This window comes from Eublepharis macularius, chromosome 8 (genome assembly GCF_028583425.1).
Source record: "Eublepharis macularius isolate TG4126 chromosome 8, MPM_Emac_v1.0, whole genome shotgun sequence".
NCBI lineage: Eukaryota > Metazoa > Chordata > Lepidosauria > Squamata > Eublepharidae > Eublepharis > Eublepharis macularius.
The window spans coordinates 131,963,630-131,984,433 of record NC_072797.1 but is presented as its reverse complement, the minus strand read 5'-3'; the positions used below and the strand labels follow the sequence as shown (position 1 = coordinate 131,984,433).

The following is a 20,804-nucleotide window of genomic DNA, read 5'->3' as shown; positions in this document are numbered from 1 at the left end:
ACTCCAGACTACCTTCTGCAATCAGACAAAAGCCCGTTGTTTTCAAAAGTTTACTGAAGAAAGAATTCATTATAGTCCACGGGCCTAGATACAATATCCAGGCTGGTACACGTGTATTGTTACGAATGACAGGCAAAGCATAAGGTACAAAGTATCAGATCCCAGCAGACCCAACCTCCCCCCATAGTTCTCAAAACAATCCCTTTGAAGCTGAGAAAGCGAAAGTTTCCCAAGGCTGGAGAAGCGATAGCCAAAACAATCTTCTTCCGTGAGATAGCTGCTGGGAACATCCTAGCACCTGGGAACAAAGCACTTAGAATACTGAAAGAATTAAAATGGAGTCTCTTCAGTTACATACATACACTCCAACCCTGACAGCTGCAGGAAAAAAAGAGATCCTGGGGGAAATTATATATATGCAAAACCCTCTTTCTTATCTATGTATTTATTTATTTGTGTCATTTATAGTCCACCTTTCTCACTGAGACTCAAGGTGGATTACATAGTGTGAGAGCATAAATACATTTCAATAAACAATGCCACAGAGTAAATAAATGCAAATTCGCAAAGACAAAATAACATCAGCAAAAGTCCAATACAGAGCTGAAGAAATGCTGAAACGGAGCATAAACAGTTCTAAGGCTGACATTGAACAACAGAGGACTACCCAGCAGGATCATGCTTAACAGCCCTCCTATCTGAGTTAAAAGGCCCTCTTAAATTTTTGCATCATTTGCAGAAAAGCAGGAGAGTGGGGGCCTTCCTGACTTCTTCGGGGTAGGCTGTTCCATGGGGTGGGGGCCACCACAGAGAACGCACATGCGCAGGCAACTTTTGCTTTTGCCCATGTGCAGGGTGGTACCTGCACCTAAACCTATTGTATTGCTTTAATAACATAAAACATGTCATTTATAACTTGATTAGCATATACAATTGAATCCAATGTCGTATCTATAGATTTTAAAACTATAAATGCTTTAGTTTTCTATGTCAGATTACGAATACATGCAAAATGCTGCACCCTAAGCACACGACCCTTACTTTGAAAGAGAAAAATCTATTTAATATGAGTTTTTCTTTAGCACTTCCCTAAATTTCCTAATTTAGAGATGTGCTGAATTTCCTAAGATACACACACGCATGTACACACGGAGTAGGAACCAGTGACTCTCTCAACCCACTTTCAGCTTTTATTTATTTATTTAAACTTTTATACCCCACTTTGCCACACAGTCCAAGGTGACTTACGGAATAATTTTTAAAAATTCCAAATTAAAACCAAGATAAAATTTCTCCCTCCTTCCCTTAAAAGGCTTCTGCCGTTCGCACCTCCTCAAAAGCCCTGGCAAACGGCCAAGCCTTGCAGTGCCTTCTGAATATCTCCAAAGAGGCAGAGGCCGCGTTAGTCTGTAGTAGCAAAATAGTAAAGAGTCCAGTAGCACCTTTAAGACTAACCAACTTTACTGTAGCATAAGCTTTCGAGAACCACAGCTCTCTTCGTCAGACTCTTTACTATTCTCCAAAGAGGGGCTCCCATCACCTCCTTGGGTAGCCCATTCCACAGATCAAAGGTAATGATAGAAAAGGTTATATTGATGCCAGATGGGCCACCCTAAGTGATGGGACAGCATAGGTATTGTAGTTGGCGTAGCAGGACGTAAGAAAGGAGACGATCCTTCAAATGTGTGGGCTCCATCTCATGAAAAGCTTTAAAGATCATGACCAGCACCTTGGATTCAACATGAAAACGAACTGGCAGTCAATGCAGCTGTTTCAAAATGGCTAACCTATGATCCTGGCAGCTAGCCCCTGACAATAGTTGGGAACCTGCATTCTGGACCACCTGTAGTTTTCAGGTTGTCTTCGGGGCAGCCCCACGTAGAGCGCATTGCAGTAATCCAGCTGTGAGGTTACAGTAGCATGGACCGGTGTAGCCAGGTTGGCTGAGTCTAGATAGCAAGAGAGTTGGAGTGCCAGATTCAGCTGATAAAAGGCACTTTGGGCCATCGTGCCAACCTACTTTTCAAAAAGCAAGGCAGAGACAAGGAGCACCCAAAAGCTCTTGACGCCCTCTGCGAAAGCCAATTTCACTCCATCTAGGACAAATGAATTCAGTCCCTCTGCAATATCCAACCCCCCAATTAGCATTTCCTCCCTCTTGTCTGGATCCAGCAGCTTCAGTTTAAATACTGTTGTCTGACTCCTAAAATACCGACTGAAAGATTCAATCAGGTATTTCATTCGGCTTCAGTGGGACTGGAACGTGCTTTACTTCAGCAGGATTGTGCTCTGAATTATTAAATCCTATCAGACACCTCTAATTTCTTTTCTCATACAAATGAAGCCCTTTGAGGATACCTGGGTCGTTTTCACACTGCTTACCAGCCACGGAACGTCGTGCCAAGCTCCCAGAACGACAGCGTCTTCCTGGTGTGATTTCGCACAAGAACGGTAGTTCAGTGTGAAAACGGCCCTGGATACCTCCTCATATGGTGGATTATAAAGAATGACTATAAAAAATTAATATGTTGAATATTCACTTAATCTGGTTGTCAGATTCAGAAAAGCAGCTTCTGGTTCTTGAATATGAGTAAAGAGGTGGCTTTGATAATATTACGTCTTAAGTGAGAACTCCACTGAATATTTATGCCACAGTAATTAAGGCATACGCTACAAATACAGCTTGCAGATTAATTATACAATTCTAAGCAGAGTTATACCCTTCAAAGTCCACTGAAGTCAATGGCCTTAGAAAGGTGTAACTCTGTTTAGGATTGCACTATAAACCTTCTAAATCCAGATCCGCACGCATTAACTCCTATCTAAGGAATAGCTTCATTCTCTTCAAGGCCTTCTGGAGGACTGGGGATGTGGCACAAGTTTGGAGAAGAGCAAATGTTATCCCAATCTTTAAGAAAGGGAAGAAGGATGACCCGGGAAACTACAGGCCGGTCAGTCTGAAACCTGTTGCTGGGAATATATTAGAGCAGATTTTAAAGGGAGCAATCTGTAAGCATCCAAAGGACTGCTTAGTGATCTGGGGAAGTCAACATGGTTTTGTCCCCGATAGATCTTGTCAGACCAACCTGGTCTCCTTCTTTGATGAAGTGACAAGCTTACTGGATCGTCGGAACTCTGTGATTTACCTGGATTTCAGTAAAGCTTTTGATAAGGTCCCCCATGACATTCTAATGCGTAAACTGGAGGACTGCGGACTGGACTATAGGACAGTTTGGTGGATAGGGAACTGATTAGAGGACTGCACCCAAAGAATGGTGGTCAACGGCGTTTCATCAGATTGGAGGGAGGTGTCCAGTGGGGTGCCGCAGGGCTTGGTTTTAGGCCCGGTACTTTTCAATATTTTTATCAATTATCTGGATGAAGGAGTGGAAGGGCTGCTCATTAAATTTGCTGATGATACCAAATTGGGAGGAGTGGCAAACACCCAAGAAGACAGAGGCTGTCGTCACACGGGCTTTTATTTAGCGCTAAAATGGTGCTATTTCCCGGAAAACACCCACCTTATTCCAACACTGTAGCGATTTTCTCTCTTCTGCTTTGTGCTTGATAGTCGCGCTATTTTGTGCCTCAGTGTGAATGCCTCACATTGATGTATTTCGCCTCGCAACGTCCTATGCCCTCCCTTCAATCCCAGAATCCATTTCTTCCTGCGACTCCCCTTTTTTTATTTTATTATATCCTTATAACGCCATAACAACATAACACAATGCAAACTTTCTGCTGAAGTAAAAATGACTCAATCGCCATGGCAGAGTCTTCAGCGATGGGGATCACGTCAGACAGAGAGTTTTCTGCGGGCAAGGGGCTATTTATATAATTTCAAAGTTGGAAAAACAAAAGGGTCGTAATGTTTTGCTCTAACGGAATGTTTATATGCTGTTATTCCGTTATAGTGGAATTAAACGCCAGAATAATTTTTAAAAAAGGGGAGGAGCTGCTTCTGCACGGTTAGAGAGAACAGAACAGAGTGCTTCGGTGTGGACAGCTGGTGGCGCGAAGAGCCGTTAGGTGACCCAAAGAAACGTTACTGTGCCGATAACAGGTAGGACGCTATATGCTGTAAATTTGACGGAAGAGATGCCCGTGTGACAACGGCCAGAGTTAAAATTCAACAAGACCTGAATACTCTGGAGAAGTGGGCAGTTGTGAACAGGATGCAATTCAACATAGATAAGTGTACAGTATTACATCTGGGCCACAAAAATGTGAAGCACAAATACTGAAGGGGGGATACACTTCTGGGTAGTAGTGTAAGTGAAAGAAATCTTGCGGTAAGAGTGGACTGTAAACTAAATATGAGCAGTCAGTGTGATGTGGTGGCAAAAAAGGCAAACGCAGTCTTGGGTTGTATCAAAAGGGCCATTGCATCAAAATCGCAGGAGGTCATAGTCCCTCTCTATACTGCCTTGGTCAGGCCACACCTGGAGTGTGCAGTTCTGGAGGCCTCACTTCAAAAAGGATGTGGACAAAATTGAGAAGGTGCAGAAGAGAGCGACGAGGATGATCAAGGGTCTGGAGACTGAGCCCTATGAGGAAGGCAGAGGGCCTTGGGAATGTTTAGTTTGGAGAAGAGGAGATTGAGAAATATTTGAATGGCTGTCATTTGGATGGCAAGGAGGTATTTCAGTTGGCAGCAGAGGATAGCACTCGAAGCAACAGGCTTAAATTACATGCAGAAAGGTATCGGCTGGATATTAGGAAAAACCTTTTCACGGTCAGAGTAGTTCAAAGGTGGAATCAGCTGCCTAGGGAGGTGGTGAGCTCCCCCCTCACTGGCAGTTTTCCAGAAGAGGCTGGATGAATATTGGTCAGAGATGCTTCAGGCTCATCCTGCATTGGGCAGGGGGATGGACTAGATGGTCTGTATGGCCCCTTCCAGCTCTGTGATTCTGTGATTCTGAATTTATTAAAATGCAGGCTTTTAAATAGTCTCTTACCTGGAGGTATATACTGGCAAGATCCTGAGTAGTTTACCAAAACGTTGGTATGAAATGTTGCGTCAAATCTCTCGTCTGCACTACAAAATACAGCATAAAGGATTTACTAGGTGTCGTTCAATGACTGATCACAGCGATGAAAAGTTCAATTCAAAACAGAGTCACAACTTTCTAAGCCCACTAAACTCAATGGGCTTAGAAGGGTGCAATTCTGCTTAGTCTATTGCTATTAGGATGGTCAACTTGATTGCAGAATGTTTATTATAGTGTTTTGTAAATATATACTCTTGGCTACAGATGCTTAAGGAGTATTAAAAATATTGGATATGGTTTGAATGCTTATTCTTAAGAAGTGCAAGGTCAATTAAAATTACTTCTGCAAAGCCTACTGGCCACAACAAAAATTGTTTTAGATAGACACTGAACCTGGCTAACTCACTAGATAAGGAATTTTTAGATATAGCAAAAACAAGTAACCTAGCAGATATTTAATCTGTTATGGTTTTATTCCTCCAAGAAGATTAAGGGCCCTACTTTTCTCCTCCTCCCATTTTTTCTTCACAGCAACCTTATGAGGGAAGTTAGTCTGAGAGCCAAGCTACAAGTGACATTTTTCACATGAAGGACACTTGATCGTTTTCGCAAGTTTTTCTGGGAACTGAAGTCCCTCTCCCCCACCCCTTTTCCTTCTGTTCCTTCCCCTCTCTGTTAGAATCACTGCCTGAAGAGCCAGAGAAAGCCAGCGGCAGCAGCAGCTTTTGCAAATCGTCTTGCTCCGGGGGAGCTGCTCTGAAGAAAGCTGGGAGTAGGTAAAAGCTGGATCCGGATGATTTTAAACGGATCCTCATGAATTCATATGATTTTTATATTGAAACAAAACAAAAAGGCTATCATATTATAGATCATGTCACTCGCTGTATCGACTTCTTTGCTAAAAACAAGCTTCAGCTGAACTATGACAAGTCAAAAGTCATAGTCTTCTCTAAAACTTGGAGACCATATAAATGGGCCATGGATGGGAAGGAGATAGAACAAGTTAAATATTACAAATACCTAGGTATCTATTTTCAATATAATGCGACTTGGTCCACCCACCGCAAGTCTGCAGCGAAGACAGCTGACATTAGTACTTCAGCTACAGCACATTTTTTTTTCACCAGAGGTAATCAATTTGTACCAGCTGCTTCCAAAATTTTTAAGTCCAAAGTGATTCCACAACTATTGTATGGCATTCCAATTTGGATTAGGGCCTTTGACCGGGTCATTGAACGTGTCCAATCTAAATTTCTGAGAAAAATCCTGGGCCTACCGAAGTGTGTTCCATATGCAGTCATTTGCTTAGAAACTGGCTTAATTTTAGTGGAAACAAGGGCATGGCTTATAACATTTAAATACTGGCTACGGTTACATTATAATTCTGACCCTGGGAGCTTTACATATCAAATGCTTTCAGAGTCCAATGTGTCAAACTGGTCAGCGCATATCATGCAAAAAATGGAAGGCATGGGTATATCTGTGGACTCACTGTCTATGTTAACATCAAATGCAGCATTTCATCAAATTAAGAGTAGGTTGCTAGATATCGAGCGCCAGAAGTTATATAGCTTGGCTACTAAAACCTGCTCTCCCCTGAGCTTTGAAGTTCCCCTCACTGTAGGGAGGATGGCTCCATATTTATCCCCGGGAGCAAGACGATTTGCAAAAGCTGCTGCTGCCGCTGGCTTTCTCTGAGCCAAACTACAAGTGACGTCTTACACAGGTTGGACACTAGTCGGCTTCCCTCAAGTTTTGATGGGAAATGTAGGCGCCCTGGTTTTACAGCTTGGCTCTCCATTACAGCTGCAAGACCAGGATGCCTACATTTCCCATCAAAACTTGAGGGAAGCCGACTAGTGTCCAACCTGTGTAAGACGTCACTTTTAGTTTGGCTCTCTGTCTCTTCAGGTAGCGATTCTAACAGAGAAGGGAAAGAACAGAAGGAAAAGGGGCGGGGGAGAGGGACTTCAGTTCCCAGAAAGACTTGCGAAAACGATCAAGTGTCCTTTACGTGAAAGATGTCATTTGTAGCTTGCCTCTGAGAGAGGGCCTGATTACATGTGCACTTAAACCCCAACAGAACTCACATTTTACTCACCATGGGCGAGGGTGCTGTTTCTCTGGTTTGCATTTTTCATGTGTCTGCCAAGGAGACATGTATCTCCAGCAGTAAGATGAACAGTTCATGGCTCTTTTGTGTCTGCAGAATTTGCAGTGGGTAGAAAGCAGAATTTGCAGTGGGTAGAAGCCTCTCCTTCCTTCACATGAGCCACCACATGAGTCACGAGGCCACCCACCCCCAAACCATTTGGGGAGTGTGGTCAGACATAAAATGGGAGTTCAGTTGGGGTTTCCCCCCACTAAACATATGCTCAGTGCACGGGTAATCAGGCCCAGAGTTTCATGGCTAAATAGAAATTTGATTTATAGGTCTATGTAGTACTAGTCTAACATTCTACCCGCAAAGCCATACTATACCTGCATTTCCTTCCCCCAAGCACACATACAGCTCTAATCAAGGTGATTACATTTTGCACTGTACCTTTGTATCCTGACTCCCTTCTTTCCAACACCCCTCCTACCTTCTGACTGGGATATAAGGCCTCAGGGATCTCCGTATCAATTTGTATCTGACTCTAAAAAGCTTATACCCTGAAAATCTTGTTGGTCTTTAAGGTGCTACTGGACTCGAATCTTGCTCCTCTACTACAGACCAACATGGCTACCTTGAAACCACCTACTGTATGTAAAAGAAATGGTTTTCCTGGTCCCTGTATAGAATTGAATGACCAGCCCCTTTGATTAAAACTAGCACCCATAAGTTAATATTTATTGTATATATTATTTCATTTAGAGTCTGCCTTTCTAACAAAGATTCAGGTTCTAAGTAGGTGATGGACTGAACTGATTCAGGAAAAGTTCACAGGCAGGACTGTTTTCTATAACTGAAGGATCATAGCCTGGAATCTAAGCCAAACCAATCCAAGATACGTTTGTAGAGCTAAAATATTTGTACTACTGGAAAACGGGATTTTTCCAGGCCAGATTTTGCATGCAGATGAAAATGTCTCATTCCCCACATGTTGGATGCAAGCCACCCAGCATCACTCCCTATCACTCCATTTAGTTTAATGTAACTTGTAAAGGAACAGAACTCATTACATTGTGCTACTTGATTGGACATCCTTGAGTAGTTGCAATAATTTCCCTGAAGCTTAATAGAGCTATGCCAATTTTCAGCCATTGTGCAACCTGCTCAGTATTTAAAACTAACTTCAAAATATGACTGCCTTACCTGTTGTACAAAAGAATGTCGGGCACCCAAATCTGATCTGCTGGAAATCGTAAATTCTGGACGCCTGGATATTCATTCTGGTCCCACTTCAGGTACACATCCATCCAGGACTATAGAGGAAGAAAGATCATTTTGTAATATTAAAGTTCTTAGATGCAGAGAAATCTGTTCCTATATATTGCTTTTGAAATAACTAGTGCAGCTTGGATGCTGTTTCAATATAAATGAATATGAACAATTTCAGTGATGAGAGTTAATGATAAGCAGCCACAATCGGGGCAGAGGGCTCATCTTTGATGGATTGGACTTCTACAGTTCTCCTTGTGTATCATTTCTTCAGTCCTAGCATTCCTAGGATGCATATGCCACAAGTGTGTAGGTTTCCACATACAAACTTGAAAACACTCCGTTACTCATGTATAATTTCTAACTCCAAGCAGAAACAAAATCCATCTTCACAGTCTCTTTGACAAACATCACGCCATTGACTTGTCCCCACATTTGGGTTCTGATACTAGAAATGATCATAAGTGGAAGAACTGGAGGGACTGGGAGTGGCAGCCCCTGGAGAAGGTTCAGGTTCCCTCACCATACGCCTTCTGTTGTAATTGTAAATACAGCCTCCCAGCCTGATCTGTAGACAGTTGATGCAGATCTGGGTATTTAAAAAAAGAAGGATCTCCCACAGTCAGCTTTAGTGTGTTACTTACAACATAGACAGCTACAGATTTTGTGAGACACAAGGTAGGGGAGCTACCAGATTTCAATCTGAACCTCCCCATTTCAATATCACTTTATTTGTGCATTCCTGCTAAATTTTTGCATTCATTGTTATTTTTGTATCAACTGAGTCAATAGATGATGTAGAAATGAGGTGCCATGCAGGCAATATAAAAAGGTGTGAACGCTGCATAAAAGAAAGAAACTCATTGGGAGCAACAGCAAGAGGTGAAATGAAAAAGCTTGAAATGACGGAGTGTGGGATGAATTGGTACAGGCTCAGATACTAATGAGGAGGATCCAGAGGAGTTAGCCGTGTTAGTCTGTAGTTGCAAAATACTAAAGAGTCCAGAAGCACCTTAAGACTAACCAACTTTATTGTAGCATAAGCTTCCGAGAACCACATCTCTCTTCGTCAGATGCATCGGATGAAGAGAGCTGTGGTTCTCAAAAGCTTATGCTACAATAAAGTTGGTTAGTTTTAGAGGTGCTACTGAACTCTTTACTAATGAGGAGGATAGCTGCTACGGATAGCCCACATAAGACTGGCTAAGCCAGAAACCCTTCTTAAGGAAAAAAAGGTTGGGGGACAACAGCAGATTGAGATCTGAACCCCAAGGCCAGTAATCTAGCCCCACTTCCTTGAATGATACTATCACAGCCACCAGAAGACCTGTCCTCCCAACAGATTCTGAAGTCACTGTTGCCGATTTCTACTTGCTGGATATACTGGAGGACCCAGCAAAAGATCTCAGGATAACATAGGATACAAGTTTCCATGCAACTATGGGTTCTTTAAGATATGCTGCTACTCTTAGAGAAGGGCTGCTAGACCCCGGGAGGGAGTGGGGGATCCCCTGCTCCCAGCTGCCACCTCTCCTCCCACTCACCTGGCCAGTGGAGGGAAAAGGGTCTACCAGGGCACACTCCTGGCACATCATGACATCACTTCCAGAAGTCAGTTATCACTCAGACCGCAGGAGTGCAAAGCACAGGGGCACTCCCGTGGCCTGTGAGATGATGCCTCTCTTGGAAGTGATGTCATTGGCCATTTTCACACTGCTTACCAGCCATGGAACATTGCGCCAAGCTCCCAGAACGACAGCATCTTCCTGGTGTGATTTTGCGCGACAACTGCAGTTCCCATGTGAAATTGCGCCAGGAAGATGCTGTTGTTCCGGGAGCTTGGCATGATGTTCTGTGGCTGGTAAACAGTGTGAAAACGGCCCTTGTGTGGGCATTGGGAGTGCACATGCACTTTGTGCATGCACGAAAACTTTCTAATGGTGAATGCCGAGTGTCCCCCCACACCCACTCGGAGAGTAAGGGGACCTAGCCACCCTATCTTGGAGGGCGGGGCCTGGCTGGGTCTAACTGAGCCTGCTCTAGTATTCAAGAGTTCAATTTGATCTTAGCAGCTGTTGGAATAAGTAGTCAGCGATTCATCCAGCCAAGGTTTGGCAGCTTGCCTCCATCCAAACCTGTTGTTGTTGTTGATCCTACTCTATAGGGCCTGTGAACTCGACTCTGCCCTGTGGGCACCTAACCAAGATAGGACAAAGTTAACTGGAGCTGCCCAAATCCACCTCCTCTATGCCTCTTTAACACACCTTCAGTTAGCGCTAGGGTATGCAAATTTGACTTTGTCTCTGCATAATAAAAGGAGAAGCCTCATGGTGTAGAGTGGTAAGCTGCAGTACTGCAGCCCAAGCTCTGCTCACGACCTGAGTCCGATCCTGGCGGAAGCGGGGTTCAGGTAGCCGGCTCAAGGTTGACTCAGCCTTCCATCCTTCCAAGGTTGGTAAAATGAGTACCCAGATTCCTGGGGGTAAAGTGTAGATATCTGGGGAAGGCAATGGCAAACCACCCCGTAACAGAAGTCTGCCAAGAAAACGCCGTGTTGCGACGTCCCCCCGTGGGTCAGTAATGACTCAGTGCTTTACCTTTTTTACCTACTTCTGCATGATGTGCAAAATGACAACGAAATGCATCCTGTTGCTCAGCAATGATATATATTTATAAATATTACATGCAACCAATAAAACGTAAACTTTTTCAGTGTTCATTCATGTGAGAGTCTTGTATTTTATCTTCGGGAAATGCCTGTATTTCATGCAGTGTTATTAAACAAGTTTAGATGTGCTTTCTACTTCAAAATGTTTGAGAAGCATTAGCATGCAGACTGGGCTTTTCTCGTTCCTTGCAGTTGTCCGGGGAACTCTACACTAGGTTCTAGGATTCACTATCAGTATAGAAGAAAGCACAGGGTGGTACTGTTGTCTTACATTTTAAAGAAAATTGCTAGATATAAAACTAAATGCAGAGGATCCACCAAAAATGGAGCTACACGATGATCTTTCCTTCTGCAACATCCAGTAAAATTTACCTGCATATCAGTGGTTGGTGGTGGCAGCAAGGGGATGGGTGGGTATGCTGAGGGAAACACAGAATGCCATGTTGTATAGTAATCATACCAGAGAAGAGGGGGGTGCAATTTTTAGTGGCAATGTGTATTTAAATTTACATGCAAGCAGGGCTTTTTTCTGGGGAAAGAGGTGGTGGAACTCAGTGGGTTGCCCTTGGAGAAAATGGTCACATGGCAGGTGGCCCCGCCCCCTGATCTCCAGACAGAGGAGATCAGGGGGCGGGGCCACCTGCCATGTGACCATTTTCAAGAGGTTCCAGAACTCCATTCCCCCGCGTTCCCCCTGAAAAAAAAGCCCTGCATGCAAGCCCTTTTTTGTCATTACATTTTTGGCACTCTTACCTGTTGCCAGGGTGCCTAAGCAGTGGCGAGGACACTAACTTGTTTAATGAGTAACAAAAGCTTTATTTATGGAACTAACTGTATAGAAAGAGAAGAGCTAAAACTAGCTGCCTTGCTAGATAAGAGAGCGAGTGTGGAGAATACTAGAAGACGAGCCTAAGATTAATTTTCTGCAGACACGCAAGGAAAATCTCCTTTAGAAAGAAGGTACTCTGCCTTCCGGCCTCTCTAGCTGGAACTTGCTGCCCCCTGCAGGATCTCCTGCTCTTCTTTGTACACAAGACATTGCTATACTCCAACACTATACAAAGTACTGGGAGAGAATGCAGCATATTATTCTTTCAATACATGTGATCGACATATTGTGTGATTAGGACAATGTGTCTGTTTCCCAGCTTTGGCACACACAACTGGAAATTCAGATTTACAAAGTTTGACAATATGTACATTCACACAAAATGGTGTGAGGTTCACGTCACACGCTTTCCAAGTATGCAAGGTATAAATGCCAAAAAATGTAACGACTAAAAAGGGCTCAAGTCTGACCTGAAATCTCTTGTGGAAATTAAGCGTTTTGCTCTTTTTGAAAACTGCTAAACCCAAATCACCTTTGAGCATCTATCTCATCTTGGCCTGTTCGGATTAGTTTCTTCTGGATTTATCTTTTTCTGTTATGAAAATGCTGTTCTTCAACAAATGCTTCTCAAGGACTCAAAAGTATGGAGCCACTGATGAAGAGCAATTGCAAAATTACTTACCATCTGTAACCACGCATTTGTTATCAAGACCTGGTTCTTTTCATCCTGAAAAAAAGGGAGGTGGAAAAATAATTAAAGTAAAATGTTTTTATCCAACCATGAATAATTTCATTCACATTTTTTTCCAGGTTAGTGCTAGGAAAGAAATTAAAAACAGGAGTACAAGTTCTTAGTTATAATAGATAGCAGAATCATCATAACTAATTTTGGCACTAAAAAAAATCTAGAGATTATAAAAAAATTAATAGAGTACAGCACAGTATAAAAGTGTATTGTATATGGCCATAGGCCTTTACAAATTAAAACGTATTTACATCGCTAAAATTTCAAATATTAGAACCATCAATTAAGTAGACCCAAAGCATTCTCAAAGGTCCAGGAATAATGAAAATTTATCCACCAGATTTTTGGCAACAATGAAATAGAAGAAAGGGGAAGGTATCAATTTGTGAAATAGAAAGTCTGAATAAGTGAGATCGGTTGCCTCTCAAGTGGAGTCTCAAAATTTGTTAAAGCTCAGACAGCAAACTGGTCCTTATGTCTGCACAGTGTGATAAAGCAGACTCTAGTCCACAAAAACATATGCTGGAATAATGTCAGGTGCTTAGCATCACCTGCCATGCCCAGCAACAACCTGCTGTTCTCTGCTAGTAGTCTAACTCTTGATGGTACGGTTATGGTCAGGGCTTTTTTTCGGGGGAAAGAGGTGGTGGAACTCAGTGGGTTGCCCTCGGAGAAAATGGTCACATGGCTGGTGGCCCCGCCCCCTGATCTCCAGACAGAGGGGAGTTGAGATTGCCCTCCGCGCTGCGTGGAGGGCAATCTCAACTCCCCTCTGTCTGGAGATCAGGGGGCGGGGCCACCAGCCATGTGACCATTTTCAAGAGGTTCCGGAACTCCGTTCCACCATGTTCCAGCTGAAAAAAAGCCCTGGTTATGGTTAGACGCTGAGGCTATTCTTTGAATGGACTGCCACTGTTAATTACCTTGCCTATCAGACCCGCGTTGTAAAACTATACAAGGGAGGCGTTTGTTCCTGCTTTTATCTGTAGGCTCCTCTGAACTACACCCAGTAGTTTCCAGACACCACGACCTTGGAAATCCTACACATCAGTTCTGTTTTCCTGCTTAAATGTTTTCCCGCTGAGCCTAGCTGTTAGATGGGGGTGGAGTGGGGGTTAGGATTTGTCCATGCTTTGAAAGCCTATATATGCTTGATGCTTTCATATGAACGTTATTCCTGGCAAATATGGAGTAAGTTCATGATACTAGCAGCTTTTCAATAAAGTTCTTTTACTGCCTACAGTGAAGTCTTTTGAGAATTGCTTGCCAGATCCTTACAAATAATATCTTTTAAGATGTTGCTGGACTCCTGTATATTTGGGCTGCAATAAACTAACAGTGCATTTGATTTCAATGGGTTTAGAAGAATCCAACCCAGTTTTGGGTTGCAGTGTAACTCACCGACTCTTCTGTAGTTTTGATGTATTTTTTACATATATTTCCTCTTCTCCATTGTTTTCTGCAGCAAGTATAAGCTATTTTATGGAGAGTGTTTCAAGAAGCTTCCATGTATTCCCTTCTTGAGTCTTCTTACGTGACTGCATTTACATTTCTTTAAATAGTTACACTCCACTTTTCTCCCACTCCGGGGCTTAAAGTGTCCTCTAAAATATAGTATGCAAACAAACAACAGACACCCCCCCCACACACACACACACTTGAAGCAGCAACAAAGTTGTCTGGGACGGGTACTGGTCCCACTAACATGGCTTGTACAGGCCATGACAGCAAGTCAAGGGCTATGAACCAAAGATCCAAGACCCTTTCAGCTGTTGCCCTTTGGCACACAGTAACGGCTCATGCGTTAAATTACCTGCAGAAATAAATGGACAAATGCCCGACCCAGGTTTTATTCACCATGCTGTCAATGTTCCCATTTCCTTCTAGGGTTGCCAGGTCCCCTTACCCTCCCAGTGGGAGGGGGGAGACCTGGCTATTCCCTTCATCTTCCCTTCTTTATTCTTCACTCATGCACACCATGCACACGTGGCCCTGCAGCTGTGCAGTGACATCACTTCTGGTGACATCACTGCTCAGGCACAGCACACACCTACTTCTCAGCAGGCTGACATGGGCCTCAAACGGTCCCAATTCAGTCTGTTTCGGGCCCAAATCGGCCCATGGCGAAACATGGGAGTGCTCCCAGGGCAGTGCAATGACGTCAGTGACATCATGCTGCCCCAGGAGCACGCCCGTTACAGCTCTCTATATCTTGTCTAGCTAATGTCTAAACTCGAGAAAAGTTTCCCAGACTTCTTCCCGCTCACACTTGTGGGTTAGAAGGGAGGGGAATGTTTGAGTATTTAGATCTGTACTTTCCTCAAGCCTTTATTCCTTTCAAGGACGTTGTACTACTCAGGTGCATCCTTGCTTCTAAGTAAACTTATAGACCTGTGCCTATGGAAAAGATCTGATTCCTGAATAAAAGTCATTTAAACAAGGACCTGTGTCTTGCTGTAATGATCCAGGGATCTGTCTGCCATATCCTGTCATCCATAGCCTGACAGGGAGGGCCATTCCTGTGCCTTCCTCCCCTGCTAGCCAGGTTAGTGGAGTGGGGGGCAGAGAGTGAAAGCGGGGGATCCCCTGGAGGAATGGGATCTCTTATTCCATCTCCTCTCAGTTTAATTGCAGAAGCCCTACTGAGTGCATGTATGCATGCACCTAACACATCACCATACACTCTGACAGATATTATTTTATTTATATGTTGCTACTACGTTCAAAACAGAATTGGATTTAAGCACCTCCCCTAAGCAAAATTTATCATGTAAAAAAATCCCCCGATATGCAAATGGCCATTATTAAGATGGCTTTGGGATGCTGCAATATCTTTACTGGTACTTTGATCTCCAGCAGTTCCATTCCTAATAGAACGTCCCCATAATAAATAGATCAGATGTTTATCGAATGCTCTGGCTCAAGGCAGTGCAAATTAAAAATGACACCTAGATTTTTACACCTTCTCTTCTCACTTGCCAGTTCCGCTTTGCATGCAGCAAATTCATTACCAAAAGTCTTGGACTCTGCTGTGTGCCTGCGTGGATAGCCCCGAGCAGACCAGGTTACATGCATCATTGCATGGTATGCGACAGGTTGTCAAAATGATTCAAAGGGTCCACAGTTCCTTGCCAACAGCAGTTTTTCTCCTCTCAGACATTAAATGAAGTATCCTGGTCCCACAAATAATTATCTGAATCATGAATAACTTTGATGTCTGGAAGGTAAGTCTATAAAGTTTTTGAAATGCCATCCAACTGGGACTTGTAAAAAGCGGTGGCATTGCAACTTCAGACTGTTAAACTTTCTATCTTCCCTTTTGCTCCGTAGCAATTCTGAACTGGTGGAAAGAGGTCAGAGTCAGCCACTACTGCTCAAACTGGATTCAGACACCAAATTAGTATAAGTAGGGGAAGGCTAACTTCATTTACCAAGGTTTTAGTATCATAGTGAATAAAACTCCCAGTTCTAAAATAGGACTGAGAGGAGGGTTGCCACTTGCCAGGTGGTGGCTGGAGATATCCTGGAATTGCAGTTGATCTCCAGGCCACAGAGATCAGTTCCCCAGAAGAAAAAGGCTGTTTTGCAGGATGAACTCTGCAGCAGTATATCCTGCTGAGGCCCCTCCCCTCCCAAACTCTGCCCTCTCCAGGCTCCACCCCCCAAATTTCCTGGAATTTCCCAAGCTGGGGGTGGCAACCCTAACTGAGACGGTACCAGAACAAGGCTCCCAATGATATAATCAAAGTGTGCCAGGGCCTCTTCATCCCTATACAGGAAACAGCAGAGAAAGTCGTATGGTCTTAGTGATTCTGAGGTCCCAGGCAGAAGGAAGGGGCCCCAGAATCACTGTGGGGACCTTCCCCTGTCCCCCAAAGGAGAGGAGAGGGAGAAAGAGCCAGTCCCAAACAGGGCATCTCCCAGCTCCCGGTGGCTGAAGTGCCTCTCTGCTTGGCTGGGTACCCCCTCTTGGTGCTGCTGAGGGGCTTGTGCCCAGCCACCCAGGTGCTTCCTCCACACACAGCATGGCTGGGGGGGGGGGCTGGGTTGGCCCAGTGCCTGCCCCCTGTGTCTACAGGGCTGAGGGGCTTGTCCAACTGGCTTGGCATCCCCTCTCCCTGTCCTATGGCTGAGGGGCTTCTCTGGCCCGGTGTCTCCTTGCAGCGTGACCGAGGAGCTTGTGTCTGGCCGGGTACCTCTTCTTCACATGGCCAGCCTGGTGCCTCCTTTCCATGTCAAGCAGCTGAGGGTGTGTAACTGGCCCAAGGCCACCCAGGAAGGCACGTGCTACAATCCCCATCTAACTTACAGGGCACCCTGTAGGCACGTAACCTCCTATCTGTCTCTTGACTCTCACCGTGTTGCATGGAACGTATTTTTACGTGCAACGATATCTAGAAGTGTGAAACGTATGGAACGAGGCGCTTTCTGTTGACCCTGCATGCCAGAAATAACAGATGAAGGTCCAAAGGAGAGAGTCACGTATTACTGAGCGGAGAACAAAAACGCGACCAACTAACTACAAGTCAATTGCAGAAGACAGTAAATTAAGCAAATGAATTGATAACTTTATACGAGTACTGTAAAGTAAATCTTGAACATTAAATTTAAACGCTCTTAACAGGAGCCCTGGTAGAAACCTAAATTTCCCAAAAGGGAAGGGGCTCTCAAAGAGCAAAGGTGGACTGTGAATAGCCCAAGCACACCCGACCAACAAAGTCAGTTACAATACAAGCAGTACATTCATGTTTTTTTACATAGGTATGTGCAAAAGGCATAACGTCCAATTAGGACAATCCAAGAATACATTCAAACCTTGAAATTAACAAAAGCAATCAAATTGTGACCGCAACGGGTTCGCTAGCAATAGATCATCCTTACGCCTGGGAGCGAGCTGTTTGAATGGACTTGATTTTTGCGTGCTAAATTGCTTCTCATCCTTCTGTAACTGCTTGGAAGAAGGAGAATCCGATACGGGATGATCTATTGCTAGCGAACCCGTTGCGGTTACAATTTGATTGCTTTTGTTAATTTCAAGGTTTGAATGTATTCTTGGATTGTCCTAATTGGACGTTATGCCTTTTGCACATACCTATGTAAAAAAACATGAATGTACTGCTTGTATTGTAACTGACTTTGTTGGTCGGGTGTGCTTGGGCTATTCACAGTCCACCTTTGCTCTTTGAGAGCCCCTTCCCTTTTGGGAAATTTAGGTTTCTACCAGGGCTCCTGTTAAGAGCGTTTAAATTTAATGTTCAAGATTTACTTTACAGTACTCGTATAAAGTTATCAATTCATTTGCAGAAATAACAGATGGGCAAGTAGCTTGTTTTGCAGGTAAAACTAATTATTTGCAAAGGGGATTATGGTTATAGAGAAATACAAGCGGGGGACTGGCAAGGACATACAGGGGGCATCTCATTTTCTCTGCCGTCATTTTCTCTTACCCTTTCCTGAAAGCAGTGGTGACATTTTCTCTTACCCCACGCCCACAGCAGCCCAATTCCTGCTGAAACGCACCCCGCAGTGGGCCCATTTCAAGCTGAATCGTGGCCCACAGTGGGCCGATCCAGCCTGCAGGAGTGCTCCTAGCCACCCTTTGACCCAGGAAGTGACATCATCGCGCAAGCTGGGAGCGCACGCACGTGACCGGGGCAGCAGCAAGATAGGTGCCAGGCTCCCAATCTGCCGGGGGAGTCAAGGGACCGGGCAACCCTCCTGGTGACTGCAGGGAAGATAAATATGAAGCCAAGACACGTGTCTTGAGGGGAATCTTGAAACTTAGAGGGGAACAAGATTTATTGGCTTGGCTAGATAACTTCTGATATTCAGTATCCAGGAATCTATGTTTGATTACCCGATAGACCTCCAAAACTGTGAGTGGGTATAACGAGTCCATGGATATATCTATGGTGATTTTTTTTCCAATGTAGGCTAGCCAATTTAATATGTTGGACTCTAAGAGCATTTATTATATAAGGCTCCCTGGCTCTTCAGTATAACGCAAGTGTAGCCAATATTTTACTGTGCTATGCCACGCACTTGTTTCCACAACATTTAGGCCAGTTTCTAGACAGAGGACTGCATATGGAATACAACGTGGCACACCCATGATTTCCCACAGAAAACTGGCCTGTGCTCGTTCGGTGGCACAGTCAAATGCGCTTATCCATGCTGGGATGCATTATAATAGTTGGGAAGTCACTTTGGCCTTAAAAACTTTCAAAGCAGCTGGTACGAATTGGTTGACTCTGTTGTAGAAGAACTGGGATATAGCTGAGGCCCTGGTATTGGCCCTATTTATGACTGATTTAAGATGATTAAATTATATTGGAAATGCAGCCCCAGATACCTCAAGTTGTATGGTATCAAGTTGTTGGTAGTTACAGCTAGGCCCGGCCTCATGAGTCCTCCATCAGAGGACAAAATAGCTCTGGAAAGGGTGCTGCCCATCCCCATGCCTTCCACTGACAGAAACCTAGGCTTGAAGGCTGACAATACTGTTGTGGTTGCCAGCATTTGTTTCTTAATGCTGCAGGTGCTGTTTCTATTATTTTATTAACCACAGATTTGGCCATGTTGAGAATTAGATATATTGATATATCTAATTAGATATATTGATTACTGAGAAACAGCATAATAAGCAAGCAATGCAAGAAATCCAAGTCCGCAAATGGCAGCTGCCACTATAGACAGGCATAAATCCTGTCTCTATTAAGCTTGAATAACTCTTTTATCACTTCATATTACCACAAGCAAGAACATCAAGGCCAAGTTGAAAACACAATTCCTTTTCAGATATTAATATTGTGTATACGAAGAGCCTGCCAAATGTGCATATCAGGAGTACATACTGCCTTTGATCCTCCGAATACACATGGCCGTCATGATGTTTGAAAGAGACAACAAGCAGATTTCACGTGCGCATGCAGCCTCTGTACACATTACATGAATCTTTTTAAGGGTTCTGGATGGTTCACATATATCAAAACTGAAAAACTGTATATTGCCCTTTTCAGACCACATGACAGCAGCCCATAGCGGGAGGATCTATGTGCAGTTGCCAGCCTCCCAGATCCCTTGACTGTAATGTCTGAAAGGAAACATACTGTAAATGGGCAAGCATTTCCTAATCATACAATTGCACAACCTTTTAAAAAATACACATTCGGCATTATAATGCAAGCATGCATTGCAGTTTGAAAACCCAGGGTTCCTACAGAGAGCAAAAATATGTCTTTTAAAGCCTTGGCTCTCCAGCTGTGAGGGCAGCACCCCACAGGATTTGCTACCACAGGAAGACAAACATCAGCTGGGGGGGGGGTCTTCTCTATTTTCTCTTAGGCCTGAAGCAAGAACTCTGCGTGCAGCAGCTGGAGAAAGGAGCTGCTCAGTTCCTTCTTGGCTTCTAGGTCAGTCCTTTTAATAAGCCAGATGAGCTCTGCGGCAGGCAAGAGAGTGGAAGCAGCAGGAGTGAGGAAAAGTGGGAAGAAAAGCTCTCTCACTCGAATGATCGCAAGATCCTCACACACCTCAGTCAGAAGCACACTGAAGTTCTTCGCTCACCCATCAAATAGACAGTTGGCAAGGTCACACACATGCACAAAAAGAAGTTTTAGGAAGGAGACCCAAGTCAAAATGTGAGGGCTTAGGACAATCCACACAGAACTCTGCACATCACCACCCAGGGCTTTTTTTCAGCAGGAACATGGTGGAACGGAGTTCCGGAACCTCTTGAAAATGGTCACATGGCTGGTGGCCCCGCCCCCTGATCTCCAGACAGAGGGGAGGGCAATCTCAACTCCCCTCCGTCTGGAGATCAGGGGGCGGGGCCACCAGTCATGTGACCATTTTCTCCGAGGGCAACCCACTGAGTTCTACCACCTCTTTTCCCAGGAAAAAATCCCTGTCACCACCCATGTACTATGGCTGAGTGGGTGCTGGACACATAGGCCTCGTTTGAACAAATTGCCGAGAAAGCAGTAAACTAGGTTTGTGGCCTCTGCCATTTTAAAATGTATGGATCTTTTTTCTCATGTGGAATCCTTCAAAGCATGTGATTGTCCAGTTGTAATTTGAAAGAATACACAGTCCGGAAACACTGACACTGCCAGTTCAGGAAGTTGCTGGAGAATTGAGGGCACTGCCTGGGAATGGTAGAGTTTGGAGAGGGGAGGGGGGATGCGACGCTACAGAATCTGTCATTC

General features: G+C 44.2%; 1 protein-coding gene across 1 annotated transcript in view; it reads right to left on the bottom strand.

Moving 5' to 3' along the window:
• Positions 1-20,804, bottom strand: part of LOC129335180 (neuronal acetylcholine receptor subunit alpha-7-like) — a 122,662-nt gene that overhangs the window by 75,501 nt on the left and 26,357 nt on the right. Inside the window, exons 3-5 of the mRNA XM_054987620.1 lie at positions 12,535-12,579; positions 8,290-8,399; positions 4,959-5,038 (exon numbers count right to left, since the gene is read on the bottom strand). Of these exons, the coding sequence (XP_054843595.1) occupies positions 4,959-5,038; positions 8,290-8,399; positions 12,535-12,579 (235 nt within the window). The remainder of the gene's footprint in view (positions 1-4,958; positions 5,039-8,289; positions 8,400-12,534; positions 12,580-20,804) is intronic.